Source organism: Schistocerca piceifrons, chromosome 2 (genome assembly GCF_021461385.2).
Source record: "Schistocerca piceifrons isolate TAMUIC-IGC-003096 chromosome 2, iqSchPice1.1, whole genome shotgun sequence".
NCBI lineage: Eukaryota > Metazoa > Arthropoda > Insecta > Orthoptera > Acrididae > Schistocerca > Schistocerca piceifrons.
Window position 1 is genome coordinate 608542956 of NC_060139.1, and position 17261 is coordinate 608560216.

The window sequence follows — 17261 nt, forward strand, 5'->3', positions numbered from 1 at the left end:
CTTTGGACAAGTACTTAGACGCCATGGTGTGTAAACTAAGGGACTGATGACCTTAGCAGGTAAGTCCCATAAGATTTCACACACATTTGGACTTTTTTTTCAGGAACTGATTTATTTTACGTGCGATAATCTAGTTGAGCATGGTATATATATATATATATATATATATATATATATATATATATATATATACGACAACGAAGGTTCGAACGGTCGTAGGCTTTTATATATTACAAAAATATATAGCCTATGTCGTTCGTTCGTTAGGGTGTCGTATAAAAATTTGTAGTAAATTGGTGAATATATTATGTGTAGAACTAACAGGTTTCTTTTGTTGTGGAAACATGTAACATGTCACACTGAAAGCAAAATTATTTTTTATTTTCTTTTTCAAGTCAAAGATAGCATAACTATCCACAATGACGGACAGAACAAAAAAATCAACCATATCGGCCGAGTCGTTCTGAAGTTTCACAATTAATTTTAATATCCGCCTTTTCTGACGAATTTTTCAAAAATTTTCTTTCATACAAACTTTTCCTTACAATTACGAACACAACAAAGACAAAAATCAACCAAATCTGTCAAGCCATTCTTAATTGATGATACTTCACATATGTGACAGTTGGTATTAATTTCCGACTTTTCAACTGGATTTTCCAAAAATTTTCTTTCAATCCTTGTCGAGACAATAGCGGACAGACACAAAAAAAGTCAAATCGGTCTAGCCGCTCTCAGGCGAAAGTCTTTCATACACGTGGCAACTGATTATTGTTTACATAGATTTATGAGGCAGTTGATGGCTCGTGATGGCAGTGGACGCTGGGGACCAGGAACGTCCACTGCGCTGCTTGGCGCTACTGGCCGCCCGCCGCCCACCTCCTGAGGACCCTCTTGGCGACTTTGCCGCTGGCCGTGTGCGGCAGCTCCCCCACGATCCTCACGCCGCCTCGCAGCTTCTTGTGATCGGCCACCTTTCCTGCAAGAACAAAGAAAATCAAAGGTGCGTGAGCTGCACTGCCTAATTTTATAAGTCCAGACGTTAGTGCTGCACCTCGCAATACTTTTCAGAATTCCGCTTCTAGCCAAACCTGTAATAGAAGTTAAATATATTTTCTTATTTCATTTTTAAATGATAGCCTTCACTTTTTTTACGCTGCAATTTTTCTTCTAAAAATTCAAAAAATACTCTGGAAAAGTAATTTTGATTTTCAAAAGTGAAAAAATGTCCCAAAGTACAATATGGCCATGTATTTAGGAACAAGTATTATATCGAATTTAAAATGGTTGTGATCGAGGAAATGTTTTAACACTGGTGGAATAATGTACAGGAGCAAACAAAAGTAAGGAAATACTAAAAACACGTTAACATGACGGATACATAGTAGGAAACACGTGGGCATTTTAAACAACTTCCAGTCGTCTGGGAATGCATAAATACAATTCTGTATGATTTTCAAGAGAATCTTTAAACATTCTTTCTTCATAATAGTGGCAAGTTTAGGTATCAGCGATGGAAACGGATAGCGATCAAGCACCCGTCTCTCCAAGTAGACGACAAAGGCTAAATAATATTGAGATCTGGTGGCTGTGGTGACCATGGGAGGTGCAGCAATACATCCTGGTGCCTCCAAAACCAGTCATGTACGATGTGAGCTGCGTCTTGGAACACAGTATCACCGGCGGGGAACGAGCACTGTGCAGTGGGATGGACCAAATGGCCACATACGACGTTGCACGGTAACCATGGGGTCCATGCAATGGAACGATATGGCTGCCCAAATTATCGCTGAACCCCAGCCAAGTTCCACTCCTGGCACGTAAATTCGGCCACGAGTGTTGACGGACATTTGCATCGCTGATGAGTAGTTTTATAAATTCAGCTCGCCGTGCAATTCCCAGCTTATGGAGCTCCCTTAGTAATGTTTTAATGCGATATGCAGTTCTACAGTGACTTTTGCAGCTGTCGTCACAATCCTCTTCAATGACCGTGTATCACGATCACTCAACACAAACTTACATCCGCACTGTCACTTAGCGGATGATGTATTCCGATTTCCCTGTATGTGGTATAAATCTTCCACACAGTGCCTTGTGAAACACGAACACTTCGGCTACCTATGTTACAGAAGCACCCACCTTACGAACACCAACAATTTGCTCAAGTTCGAATTTGAGACGTGTCGGCTCCCTTTCCTTTTACAAATGTATCTGCAAGAGTTGGCAGCCGCAGTACTGTGTGCGCTGTTCATCTAGTGGGCGTGGTGGTAGTGGCGCGATCGGGAAAGCGAGGCGTTGCCACGGGGAGCAGTGACCTGGCACCGTTGGTGCGTGGGCGGCGACGTCGTCCTCTTTCAGTGTCAAGGGGGTCACGTGGCTCTAAACTGTGGTGAGGCATACTGTCTTTGGACGTTGGGTATTTTACGTGTGTACAATGGCTTTCTTAGTGAAGATATCACTCAGGTTTTCAGGAACTGATTCATTTGCCGTGTGATAATCTCGTTGAGCATGGTAGCTGATTCGTGGCTGCAGAATAAAGCCACTTGTTGGTTGTTCGCATAGTGTGAATTTTAGCTCCAACAAACCCACTACTTGTCTGAAAGGGTCGATCGAAGTTTTACCAGCGTGTGTCAGTGTTACAACCGGGTAAGAGTCTCCCTGCCCCTCCTGTATCGTTCCCAGTGCCTTTGTAAGTCGGGGTGGAGCCAAGTTGAGTTGCAAACTTCTGGCTGTTTAGGTGTCTTAGGTCATGCATGACGGTTCTTTTGGAATTATTTTTCTATTTCACCATATTTTGTGATACCCGCAGTGCGTCTGTGCTATAAAGTTGACTCAGTTTTACCATTTTCTCTGAGTGCTGCAACTGTGGCAGCGATGAGCGTGTAATGGTGGTCCAGACATAGTCGCGCCTTAGTCTGTTCCAGCGTCACGGAGAGTGTTGTATGCCGGCTTGTGTAACTCTTGAACCGTAGTTCCTTCGTAGCCACGTGGCACGCACCTTCTTCGCTGACAATGTCGCTGCTCTCTAGGTTATGTAATTCTAATCTGTTAACTCTTTCTTGGAACTGCTGCTTTTCTCGTTCTAATGTGCCTAAGCGGCCAGTTATTCTATGCCAGGTTTGTCCCCTTGTTTTAACAGTGTAGTGTGTTTTGAAATTTGGCAAAGTTTTTTCTATTACTATAGGAAGCAACTAATGATGCAATCTCCTCATTCTTTCGGTTAAGTAGTCTATTTAATGCGACAGCCCTCTTTCCCCCCTCCCCTTTCTTGTAGTGTCGGGAGCTACAACGGCTCTGGCGTTCGGTTCGTCCCATTTGGTTTGGTCACGGTTGACTGTATTTCGTAGATGCGCTGCCTAGAGGCAAACACATTGTTTTGGTTATTCCTTATTTTTTAAGATCATCGCCCTGTTGGGCTCTGTTTACTGTGTTTGATGTTAGCAGTCAAATCCTGTGAGAGAAAAAGGATACAATCTGCATTACGTAGCTTAGACCTCGTGTTTAATGGATTTATCTCTGCTGAACATTCTGGCTGCACGTTGTGAACTGTGACCGGTCTTGTGCGAGGTAGAGTTCCTTAATGTTGTGGATTGGCAGGAGAGCCAACCCAGGAATACTACAGGAAGCCGAAAGGCACGCGTTTTAGCTCACGCAGGCTGGCGTGAGGTCTGGAACAGGACAGGGAAATTAGACTTTAGAAAAACGGACGTGGCTGGTGGAATACTTAACTTTAATCCATTAATGGTGAACGTCGGTCTGACGGTACATGAATTACAAGATCAATAGCAACTGATAATGGCGCCTTGCTAGGTCGTAGCAAATGACGTAGCTGAAGGCTATGCTAACTATCGTCTCGGCAACTGGAGCGTATTTTGTCAGTGTACCATCGCTAGCAAAGTCGGTTGTACAACTGGGGCGAGTGCTAGGAAGTCTCTCTAGTCCTGCCGTGTGGCGGCGCTCGGTCTGCAATCACTGATAGTGGCAACACGCGGGTCCGACGTATACTAACGGACCGCGGCCGATTTAAAGGCTGCCACCTAGCAAGTGTGGTGTCTGGCGGTGACACCACACTTAATACTTTACAAAAAGAAAAAAGGGCGAAAAGAAAAGGCCGTAGCACAAAACATTAAATTTATTTCTTCATTCATTGTATTGTAAGGCTGATCCGACACTAAAGATTTCCAGTCTATGGACGTGTTTATAAAGATTTACAATTTGATAAAGGGCCCGGTTTCACTTTAAAACTGTTGTTGGAATCCAAACTGTTGTGCCCTTTTTAACTGATCTTTAACGTTAATCTTGTTGATCTCAGAAATTGTTTCTTTTAGTACACATACAGTGTTTTTTAATCGTAATGAAGTTTGTCAAATGGTGAATAATGTGCAGTTAAAACCCTGGCTCGGTCCTTTTTACGTGCTTGATTTTGGTTAAGCCAAACTGTAAAAGGTGGAATTTTAGGATACATGACACAATGCACTCACAACCACACAGAACACGGCAATGTTGAGGACATTGCTCAAATAAAACCGCTTAGTTTGCAGGCTTGGATATCATCTGCATTTATGTGCAAGCATCCATTTCTCATGATTACATTCTTTTGTTCAGCCCATCTCTCTGTTACAACATTACTCTACAACTCACTAATAATCAGTACATTCAATCATTTTAAGTAGAAATATTATCAAAAACCAATTTCAAGTTAAATACATTAAATAGCAGCTATTCAAAACTAAGAGAAAATTCTATTTTCAGTGCAGGTAAAACTGTTCAGGAGTTAAATAAACTCATTACATTTGCAAATACATCCTCCTCTACAGTAGAAGACTGCTCCCTTTTCAAGGTACAAGATAGTACACGACCAACAAAATGTGGCTTAACCATTCACAGATTGTATACAGAGGTAAAATAGTCCCCCATTCGGATCTCAGGGCGGGGACTACCCAGTTATCGGGAGAAAGAAAACTGGCGTTCTACGGATCGGAGCGTGGAATGTCAGATCCCTTAACCGGGCAGGTAGGTTAGAAAATTTAAAAAAGGAAATGGATAGGTTGAAGTTAGATATAGTGGGAATTAGTGAAGTTCGGTGGCAGGAGGAACAAGACTTCTGGTCAGGCGAATACAGGGTTATAAATACAAAATCAAATAGGGGTAATGAAGAAGTAGGTTTAATAATGAATAAAAAAATAGGAGTGCGGCTAAGCTACTGCCAACAGCATAGTGAACGCATTATGGTAGCCAAGATAGACACGAAGCCCATGCCTAATACAGTAGTACAAGTTTATATGCCAACTACCTCTGCAGATGAAGAAATTGATGAAATGTATGATGAGATAAAAGAAATTATTCAGGTAGTGAACGGAGACGAAAATTTAACAGTCATGGGTGACTGGAATTCGAGAGTAGGAAAAGGGAGACAAGGAAACATAGTGGGTAAATATGGATTGGGGGGAGATAAATGAAAGAGGAAGCCGTCTGGTAGAATTTTGCACAGAGCATAACTTAATCATAGCTAACACTTGGTTCAAGAATCATAAAAGAAGGTTGTATCCATGGAAGAATCCTGGAGATACTAGAAGGTATCAGATAGATTAAATAATGGTAAGAGAGAGGTTTAGGAACCAGATTTTAAATTGTAAAACATTTCCAGGGGCAGATGTGGACTCTGACCACAATCTATTGGTTATGAACTGTAGATTAAAACTGAAGAAACTACAAAAAGGTGGGAATTTAAGGAGATGGGACCTGGATAAACTGAAAGAACCAGAGGTTGCACAGGGTTTCAGGGAGAGCGTAAGGGAACAATTGACAGGAATGGGGGAAAGAAATACAGTAGAAGAAGAATGGGTAGATCTGAGGGATGAAGTAGTGAAGGCAGCAGAGGATCAAGTAGGTAAAAAGACGAGGGCTATTAGAAGTCCTTGGGTAACAGAAGAAATATTGAATTTAATTGATGAAAGGAGAAAATATAAAAATGCAGTAAATGAAGCAGGCAAAAAGGAATACAAACGTCTCAAAAATGAGATCGACAGGAAGTGCAAAACTGCTAAGCAGGGATGGCTAGAGGAAAAATGTAAGGATGTAGAGGCTTATCTCACTAGGGGTAAGATAGATACTGCCTGCAGGAAAATTAAAGAGACCCTCGGAGAAAAGAGAGCCACTTGTATGAATATCAAGAGCTCAGATGGAAAACCAGTTCTAAGCAAAGAAGGGAAAGCTGAAAGGTGGAAGGAGTATATAGAGCGTCTATACAAGGGCGATATACTTGAGGAAAATACTATGGAAATGGAAAAGGATGTAGATGAAGATGAAATGGGAGATACGATACTGCGTGAAGAGTTTGACAGAGCACTGAAAGACCTGAGTCGAAACAAGACACCGGGAGTAGACAACATTCCATTGGAACTACTGACGGCCTTGGGAGAGCCAGTCCTGACAAAACTGTACCATCTGGTGAGCAAGATGTATGAGACATGCGAAATACCCTCAGACTTCAAGAATATAATAATTCAAGAGTATAATAATTCCAATCCTAAAGAAAGCAGGTGTTGACAGATGTGAAAACTACCGAACTATCAGTTTAATAAGTCACGGCTGCAAAATACTAACGCGAATTCTTTACAGACGAATGGAAAAACTGGTAGAAGCCGACCTCGGCGAAGATCAGTCTGGATTCCGCAGAAATGTTGGAACACGTGAGGCAATACTGACCCTACGACTTATCTTAGAAAATAGACTAAGGAAAGGCAAACCTACATTTCTAGCAATTGTAGACTTAGAGAAAGCTTTTGACAATGTTGACTGGAAAACTCTGTTTCAAATTCTAAAGGTGGCAGGGGTAAAATATCGGGAGCGAAAGGCTATTTACAATTTGTACAGAAACCAGATGGCAGTTATAAGAGTCGAGGGGCATGAAAGGGAAGCAGTGGTTGGGAAGGGAGTGAGACGGGGTTGTAGCCCCGATGTTATTTAATCTGTATATTGAGCAAGCAGTAAAGGAAACAAAAGAAAACTTCAGTGTAGGTATTAAAGTCCATGGAGAAGAAATAAAAACTTTGAGGTTCGCCGATGACATTGTAATTCTGTCAGAAACAACAAAGGACTTGGAAGAGCAGCTGAACGGAATGGACAGTGTCTTGAAAGGGGGATATTAGATGAACATCAACAAAAGCAAAACGAGGATAATGGAATGCAGTCGATTTAAATCGGGTGATGCTGAGGGAATTAGATTAGGAAATGAGACACTTAAAGTAGTTAAGGTGTTTTGCTATTTAAGGAGTAAAATAACTGATGATGGTCGAAGTAGAGAGGATATAAAATGTAGACTGGCAATGGCAAGGAAAGCGTTTCTGAAGAAGAGAAATTTGTTAACATTGAGTATAGATTTAAGAGTCAGGAAGTCGTTTCTGAAAGTATTTGTATGGAGTGTAGCCATGTACGGAAGTGAAACACGGACGATAAATAATTTGGACAAGAGGAGAATAGAAGCTTTCGAAATGTGGTGCTACAGAAGAATGCTGAAGATTAGATGGGTAGATCACATAACTAATGAGGAGGTATTGAATAGAATTGGGGAGAAGAGGAGTTTGTGGCACAACTTGACAAGAAGAAGGGACCGGTTCGTAGGACATGTTCTGAGGCATCAAGGGATCACAAATTTAGCATTGGATGGCAGCGTGGAGGGTAAAAATCATAGAGGGAGACCAAGAAATGAATACACTAAGCAGATACAGAAGGATGTAGGTTGCAGTAAGAACTGGGAGATGAAGAAGCTTGCAGAGGATAGAGTAGCATGGAGAGCTGCGTCAAACCAGTCGCAGGACTGAAGACCACAACAACAACAACATACAGAGAGTACATAAAGTCTGGGAACACTTCCAATTATTTATTGCGCAAGAACTAAACATTGTACAGAAGTCACACATATTGCATTTTGAAGAGAAACCATGAAAGTTTTTTTCATGTATACTGCCACAGTGTAGTTTGGTAATTTGCCGATAGCGAGCGCCAGCACATTCACTTCACTCACACCGGGACGTTCGCTTCTCTTTGCCGGGCACAAGCAACCCGTCGTAACGAATTTATCGTGCCAGTGGTAAATGGCCTTCCTTGTTGGTGGTTTCTTACCGTGCATTGTTCCAAACATCCGTTGAACAGCTGTAGCACACTTGTTTTGTCGAACTCCAAGACACAGAAAGCTCGCTCCGCATCTGAACTCGTCATGTTTGCGACTAGCAAATTACCAAATTACGCTGTGGTGGTATACGTGAAAAAAAAAGAAACTGTCAGGAATTCTCTTCAAAATGACATATGTATGATATCTGTAAGATGTTTGTATCTTGTGCAATAAATAATTGGATGTGTTCACTGACTTCATGTACACCCTGCATTTAGTTTGAAAAATGTGTAGAATTTTAATCACCATAAAATTTCTAAACAGAAGACTTAATAGTATCATCCAAGTATCTTTAATATACAGTCTAAGATAAAAAAAAAGAACTTCTCATCACGAAGGATTTGTGCAAATTAGATGCAAACTAATATTCTTATAGATGTCGACTACAAATGTAAAATAATAAACTTTGTCGGTCGATGGATCGATATGTCACGCTGCAGAGCAATTTTACCTCACACCTGGCCAGAATTGTAAACAGGGGACATGTCGATACAGATACATAACGTCTTTGCGAAATTCATTCTGTGTACTCAGCTGGTCTGTAACTTTGCCTGGCAGACAGCCTCGTGAAAGTATATGCAGAGGTCAGCATTTGAGAGAGGACGTGTAGTTGGTCTCGAAAAAGACGGTTGGAGTAATCGGTGAATCGCTCGACATTTGAACAGGAGCGATGCTACTATTCGACGATGTTGGCAGGAATGGGTGAACCATAGCCGAACACAGCGTCGAGAAGGAAGCGGTCGACCTAGAGAGACGACAAAATAAGAGAACTGAGCAATCAGAGTGGCACTCAGAGCCCCAGAGTCATCACTGTCATCGATTGAGACAGCAACTGGTGCTTCAGCGTACGCGAGGACCATTAATAGGCCGCACAGAGACAGGAGGCGGAGCTCACGGCTCCTCTTGTGCCGGCTACGATGGACCTCTGTACCCCAACAAGCCCGTCTGCAGCATTGTAGCATACATTCGGCGTGTAATTTCGTTGAATTGAGTAGAGTTGTCTTCGATGAGTCCAACTTCGATTGAGCCCCAGTGACCAGCGAAGACGTGTCTGGAGACGCCTCGGATAGTGGAGGGATACCAACCAGACTGTCGTTCGCCATATGGCCCGACAACTAGTATGATGGTCTGGGGTGCCGTTGCGTTTCATAGCAGGATGTGTTCAGTTGTCATCCGCGGCACCCTTACTGCATAGTGGTACATCGACAACAACCTACGCCCCGTACTGTTGCCCTTCTTGGCAAGCTATCCTGGGCGTGAATTTCAGCAAGATAATGCGCGCCTGCACACGGTGAAAGTTTCTCCTATTTATATTCGTGCTTGCCAAACACCTCCTTGGGCAGAATGGTCGGCGGATCTCAACCCAATTTAAAACGTTTGGAGCATTAAGCTCAGGGTTCACGAACCTGCTAGGGATTTTGACGATCTAAAGCACAAACAGGACAGGGTGTGACACGATATCCGACAGGAGGACATCCAATAACTTTAATCAGCGCCATGTCGAATAACTGTTTCCATAAGGACTAGGGTTGGACGAACGCGTTATTGACTTGCTCAATTTATCGCGAATAAATCATCAAATTTTCCTGAAGTTGTAGGTGCTACACACAACAGAATCTCATGTCTCACAACATAAACAATACAAGATGCCGTAAACTGCTTATGGCGGTCTCTGTTGCGCATTCCCTGATGTGATCCTAAAATCGGTCTCTACATTGAAACATCTACCAGGAATGATCATGTGTTCCTAGGTACACTACCTTGTGGATACAACACTCTCCCCTACACAAGAAATGTGTCTTCTCTGAGTCTATGTTCTGCGAAAAACAACAGTTCGTCCAATTTTTGTTCACCTAGATAAGTTTTTGTTTCAGAGATCCATCACACATTAAATTGCTTATTAATTTTCTCACTATCAGTTCTTAACGGCGTTGTGAAACGTGATGTGCGTTTGAAAAGTTCGTTTCGCTTCATGGTGTGAGAAACGAAATTAACTGGAAGAAACAAAGTACATCTACTCCCCTTCAACGTAATAATAATTGCTAATAAGACATTTTCGACAACCTTTATAAAGCAGCTGGAAACTGTCCGCTAAGCATAGCGTCATACGTCTTCGGATGTCTTTTGGAAAGTGATAAGGTTTTGCCCTGATCGAGCGTCAACAAGCATAAGGGCAGACAATATTGGGCAGTCTTCAGGCTGGCGTTCGAGTAAATAACCGGTTAGTACCAAGGACAGATAATGCCACGTACGTCCTATTACAGACACGGAGATGATTTCTAGAAAAGATATGGCGCGGACGTGTCAATTCCCTCGCCCTTTTCTCATTAGTCTGAGCAGAAGATTATACGTGGACTAGCTAGAGTCTTCACTCCGCCAAATCACCTATTGAGTTCGTCCACCTTGCTGGAGGGACGCATGCTCAAACACGGACTAATATTTGCCTGACTACCCTGCCGCCGTACTGTGGTCCTTGTGGACCATTTTGCCACTGACCACCGCCTAGGCTAGGCACCGTCCTGCAGCACCGATCATGCTAGGGGCCACGGTTTGAGCACCGAAGCGGGCCAGCAGCCTGGATGTGGCTCTCATTGAACGGCCACGGCGTGCTCTTCCTGCCAGCAATTGCAGTCCTGCCGACTTCATCGGGTGACGCTGCCTATGCACGCCGTCGCCCAGATGGTCCTTCTGACGACGGATCGCTGAGCTTCTACGTATCACTATGTCATACACAGGCCAGAGCCGGCTGGGGTGGCCGAGCGATTCTAGGCGCTACAGTCTGGAGCTGCGCGACCGCTACGGTCGCAGGTTCGAATCCTGCCTCGGGCATGGATGTGTGTGATGTCCTTAGCTTAGTTAGGTTTAAGTAGTTCTAAGTTTTAGGGGACTGATGACCTCAGAAGTTCAGTCCCATAGTGCTCAGAGCCATCTGAACCATTTGAACAGGCCAGAGGCCTCCGCTTCTGAACCTAACATGAATAAAAGTCTAATTCATCCAGAGACACTTTACTAGCAGTCTCCCCCCCTCCCCGCCCCCAACTCCAGTCCAGTCTACAGCACCACTCTCAATCGACGCCTAGAGAAAGGAAGCGATGCTTTATCCTGACGTTCGTACAGCCGTTTCCTCCGTCACTGCTCTCTCAGCCCCAGCACTTCTGTCTCTGATAAAAAGGATCCTTTATCTATCGAAAGGTTATAAATCACTCACCAAGTAACCGCTACTAAAGTCCTGGGGAGTGCGTTGGACAAATATCACTTATCTATGCAACCTGCAGTTAATTACGAAGTGCGTACGAAAGGGGATTAAGATGTAAAAGTGGTACCTTACCACAATAAATGTTGCCACAAGTCATTCCTTTTCATATTTATCATCATCACCTCTGCCGTCAGCATCTGCCACCAGTTTCGTCAGTACCATGAGTCATCAGGTATGCCATCTCTGCAATCTCTGTACTACCGTAATCGATAACGAGGATGTCGACAGAGTTTTCTTTTGTTATATCCAATTACTAGTTTTGAAATAATTACAGTATCTAAAATCTAAAGCTTATCTGTTTTCAAGCGATTGTTGTCTTATGCGGCAGTTTGTGATTTCAAACTCAAATAAGGAACTACGTTACTCGGATAAGCCAACGTTCTTACCACCGAGGTAACACCGGTTCACATCAGATCACGGAACTTAAGAGCTGTCGGGAGGGGCAGGCACTAGAATGGATGACCGTCTGGGTCTGCCAACCATTGTTGAGCGGGGTACACTCAGCTCTTGGAAGGACAATAGAGGAGCTACTTGATTGAGGAGTAGTGGCTCCGAAATCTGACAATGGCCGGGAGAGCGATATGCTGACCAGTATGCCCCTCCACATCCGCATCCAGTGATGATTGTCGGCCGATGATGCAGCGCCGTCGGTACCTTCGGGGCTTCCGAAGCGGAGTTTACGTGAAATCAGTGTTGCAGCGCCGCGATACCGGTTTAAAGCTGAAGAGAGTAAATGTCTTTGTCACTTACAAGTGTCGAGAGCTGGTTAGTTTTCAAAAATAACGTCTTTTAGAAAATAAGACTAACTAGATGTGCTACTTCTTTACGGGGAACGCACAAGGAACACCAAGAGAATACTTGAAAAGGTGTCCCGACAGACGGCATCCAACAAGAATGATAATTCAGTGAATGTACAAAAAACAGCTATTGTAATGACACTGGAGCATTATGCAAATAGTACGGAGCAATCCTCCTAGTAGTTTCACAGCCGGAAGGTTCACCATTAAGAAAATGTTGCGGGCTATTAGGCCGTGGTCGAATGGATCTTACATTTAAATCAAAAGTTTCGTCTCCATATGCGGATAACATTTTCAACGAGTGCGGCAGCTTCTTTGAGTGTCCGATTAATACCGTGCTCACTGCTGTCAGTAGCGAGCTAGTGTGTGAATCGGGCAGTCAAAGAAGCTGTGGTCTCCCTTGAAAATGTCATCCGCAGATGGAGATGAAACTTTGGATTTAAATGTGAAATCCATTCGACCACCACATAATAGCCCGAGAAATTTTATTAATTTTAAGCATCAACACTGCAACAACTTGACTGAAGGAAATTGACACTGTGGTAGTTGTTATTCGTAATCCACAAGTTAGGTCCAGAGAAACTGCGAGTGCCTCAGGAATAAGTCAGACCAGCTTGTTCGCATTTTACGCGCAAACAGATTCCACGTGTATTCATCAGCTGGTTAACCAGCGCGTTATAAAAGACACACGAAATTCTGTCGCTTGGTTCTGAAGCGCCAGCAAGACACTGAGTTCTTACTTCAAAGAATTATCTTCACCGATGAAGCTCCCCTTACAAACCATGGGAACTTGAATGTAAAAAATACGCATTGTTAGACAACGGAGAATCCCTAAGTTCACTCTCCACTGCTTCTAACGTTCAAGCTGACTGCTTGAACACCAGAACCATGGAGAGTGTTTCGTATGGGATTATTGGAATCAAGCAATGGCCCTTACTTCAATGAAGAAGCATTAACGTGTAAAAGATGCGCACAATTTCTTACCGAAGTGGTACTGGTTCTCCTAGTAGAAGTACCACTTGAAAAATGTATACGTACGTGATGCCAGCACGATGGGTGCCCGGAACACTAGTCGCTCGCGACTACGAAAGCCATCATCCAGCTCTTACCAGGCCGCTGGACAGATCATAAAGCCGTTATCAGTTAGCTTGCCAGTTTCGCCTGATTAGACGCCACTGGAGGTTTTTCTGAGATAAACTCACAGATGAAGTCTGTGCACAAGTTCCGACTAACCAAGAGATTTTGAAACATCGAACTTAAGAAGTGCTTGCACCAACGACTGAAAACGTATATTACAGTAGCAGTGGCATTAGAAAAGTATGACATGAATGGAATTTTAAGGTATGTTAATGGCGATATTATTTTGTGAGTTCGTTTTGTTGTGTTGTTGATCGAATTTTGCAGTGTAATAGTGTATCTTTACAATAAACTAATGACACCAGTTATTATTCAATAACATTTATATGTCAGTTTCCTGTTTTATAAATCCGTTCAATTTTTGACGTGTGCGTTTCTTTCAAGGATGTGTCAGAAACAGGAGCGTTGTGTTATCGTAGTTAATAGGTGAATGACACTTAGATGCCATGTCCTTTGCGTTCCATTTGGTGGGTCAGTTCAGCCACATGTAACCATTTGTGATTGGTATCATTATATAATTTAACTTTTGTCCACCCTCCCGCTTTAATAAGTAGACTCTTTTAGCTGCGTCAGGCTGGAGTGCCTCTTCAATCAGACGCGACTGTTCCGTAAAACAACACCAACTTCTCCGTGTCAGAACAATTGATTTAATTTTCAAAACTTCTCCTATGTTATAAATACTGTAATTTCTCGGAAACGCCGTTACTTCGTCTCATTTACAACTACGATACTAGCAGCAGAAAATACTGTAGTTCATTCAAAAAGCAAAGCTGAAACCGTATTCTCTAAATAATTGATCTATGAGAAGAGACTGCTATTGCTCAGTCCGGAGACTGGGTTGAGCCAATTGTCCACGAAACCTTATCCTGTGCAAGACTAATAATTTCGGAATCACTACTGCAACCCAGGTCCATTTGAACCTGCTTACTGTACTCGTCGCTTCGTCACACTCTGCATCCCCCCCCCCCCCCCCCCGCCACACCCCAATTAGCTCCAATACTAAAATTCACGATTTCTTGATGTCTCATAATGTCTCCTATCAACACACAATTTAGGCCAAAAATTTGCATTAAATATCATGTCATTAGTTTCACGATCATCCCACCTAATCTTCAGTTTGTCTCTGCACTATCACATTCCAAAAGCTTCTTGTCTGAAGCGTTCATCGCCAAATTTCACTTCCGTAGAGGGCTACAGTTCACAAAAATACGTTCAGAAGGGAGTTTCTAACACTTCTATGTTAACAATTTCTCTTCTTCAGTAACGTCTTGCTTCCCATTGCCAGACTATTTTTATATCCACTCTACTTCAGCCACCATCAGTTCTTTTACTACTTTCAGAGTATCTGTTCCTAATCTAATTCCCAAAGCATCGTCTCATTTCATTACATTACTTTCCATTACACTTGTTTTGCCTTTATTGTTTTTCTTCTTATATCCTTCTTTCAAGACACTGCCCATTCCGTTCAACTGCTCTTCCAAGTCCTTTGCTGTCTCTGACAGAATTACAACGTCGTCAGTAAACATCATAGTTTTTATTTCATCTCCGTGAACTTTAATTCCCTCGCAAAGTTTTCTTTTGCTTCCTTTATTGCTTGCTCATGTACAGATTTAATAACGTCGAGGATGGGCTGTAACGCTGTCTTGCTCCCTTCCGAACCACTGCTTCCCTTTCACGTCCCTCGACTCTTATAACTGCCATTTCATATCTGCACAAGTTGTAAATAGCCTTCCTCTCTCTATATTTTAATCCTAAGATACGGTACGTCGTTTACTGAGGGCATTTTCATAATTCATTCGAGTGAAAAGAGAATTTCGAAACTTTCAACGCTTCAGCTTAGCTAAACAGCCTATAGATGTAATTTAGTTCGTCATTGCAGTTATGTCTAGATAAATAATGGGTAATTTACCTGTAAAAATTTATGATATGTAGATTTGAAGGAAGGGTAGAAGACGCTGTCATCAGAGGCAGACCGAGCGAGGTGGCGCAGTGGTAGCACACTGGACTCGCATTCGGAAGGACGATGGTTCAATCCCGCGTCCGGCCATCCTGATTTAGGTTTTCCGTGATTTCCCTAAATCGCTTCAGACAAATTCTGGGCTGGTTCCTTTGAAAGGGCATGGCCGATTTCCTTCCCTAATCCGATGAGACCGATGACCTTGCTGTTTGGTGTCTTCCCCGAAACAATCCAATCAGTCCAAACAGAGGCAGAAAAGAACATAGTATCAAGGGCGTATCAGGGATGGATTGGAAAGAATGTTGATCATTTTCTTTTCCATTATTTTGACCAACACCACTTTGCTAATGGACATGCATCATAAACCGCAAACCAGTCCACGTCAGCTGTGAATGCCGCATGCAGTTTCGGTGCAGGTAGTCCATGTGGAACATCGTATTCGAAATAGTTTCGCTAATCAGACTCACCGTCTACGAGCGCCTGTAGCTCCTCAGCGGTGGCGGACGCTCCGGGCCGCAGCACGACGAAGGCGGTGGGGTGCTCCTGGTCGGTGGGGTGCGGCTTCCCCACCACGGCGGCCAGTTGCACGCTGGGGTGTGACATCAGCAGCGACTCCAGCTGCGGCGACAGCACCTGTTCACACGCACCAAAATATCTTCAGTAACTGCCCTCGCGTCTCTGCTTAGAGAGTGTCTCTTGCGTGGTCCAACGCCATCGGAAGCGAAACGAGGTGCAACCTGTTTCGTTGTTGTGTTTTTGATAGCTTTATGACACGCCTGGAGTGAAACAGAATTAGCACGGATTCAGAGGAAAGACACTAGTGGCAAACACTGCCTGTTTTATTCATACACGGCATCTTGCACGTGAACAGATAGTTTCCTAGATCTCTGAAAGTCCTACCACACTGCACCACGTCGTAGACGACCATACGGAATATCTTCGCAAACATGTAATTGTCCCGAGGAATATTTGACCAACAGAGCCCAGTAGGTTATACTGGACGGTAAACGTTTACGGATGAAGCAATAAGTGCTATCGACAGGGGATGTCAAATTGATTCCATATTTTTATAATTCCAGAAGGCTTTCGACACCGTTCCTCACAAGTGTCTTCTAACCAAACTGCGTGCCTACGGAGTATCGCCTCAGTTGTGCGACTGGATTCGTGATTTCCTGTCAGAAAGGTCCAGTTGGTAGTAATAGACGGAAAGTCATCGAGTAAAACAGAAGTAATATCCGACGTTCCCCAAGTAAGTGTTATAGGCCCTCTATTGTTCCTGATCTATATTAACGACATAGGAGACAATCTGAGTAGCCGTCTTAAATTGTTTGCAGATGATTCTGTCATTAATCGTCTTGTAAAGTCATCATATGATCAAAACGAGTTGCAAAATGATTTAGATAAGATATCTGTATGGTGCAAAAAGTGGCAACTGACCCTGAATAAAGAAAAGTGTGAAGTTGTTCACATAAGTACTAAAAGAAATCAGCTAAATTTCGATTACGCGATAAGTCACACAAATCTGAAGGCAGTAAATTCAGCTAAATACTTAGGGATTACAATTACAAATAACCTAAATAACGATCACATAGATAATATTGTGGGTAGAGAAAACCAAAGACTGCGATTCATTGGCACAACACTTAGAAGGTGCAACAGGTCTACTAAACAGACTGCTTATACCACGCTTGTCCGCCCTATTCAGGAATATTGCTGTGCGGTGCCGGCTCCGCATCAGGTGGGACTGAAGGATGACATCGGAAAAGTACAAAGAAGGGCAGCTAGTTTTGTATTATAGCGAAATAGGGGAAATAGTGTCACAGACCTGATGCGTGAATTGGAGTGGCAATCATTTAAACAAAGGCTTTTTTCGTTGTCACGGGATGTCCTCATGAAATTTCAAGCACCAGTTTTCTCCTCCGATTGCGAAAACATTCGGTT

At 43.1% G+C, this 17261-nt stretch overlaps 1 protein-coding gene across 1 annotated transcript in view; it reads right to left on the minus strand.

The window, feature by feature from the left end:
• Positions 1 to 857: 857 nt before the first annotated feature.
• The window catches only part of LOC124775655 (luciferin 4-monooxygenase-like), a 102950-nt gene continuing 86546 nt past the window's right edge, over positions 858 to 17261 (minus strand). The window contains exons 8-9 of the mRNA XM_047250483.1: positions 15788 to 15953; positions 858 to 979 (exon numbers count right to left, since the gene is read on the minus strand). Of these exons, the coding sequence (XP_047106439.1) occupies positions 858 to 979; positions 15788 to 15953 (288 nt within the window). The remainder of the gene's footprint in view (positions 980 to 15787; positions 15954 to 17261) is intronic.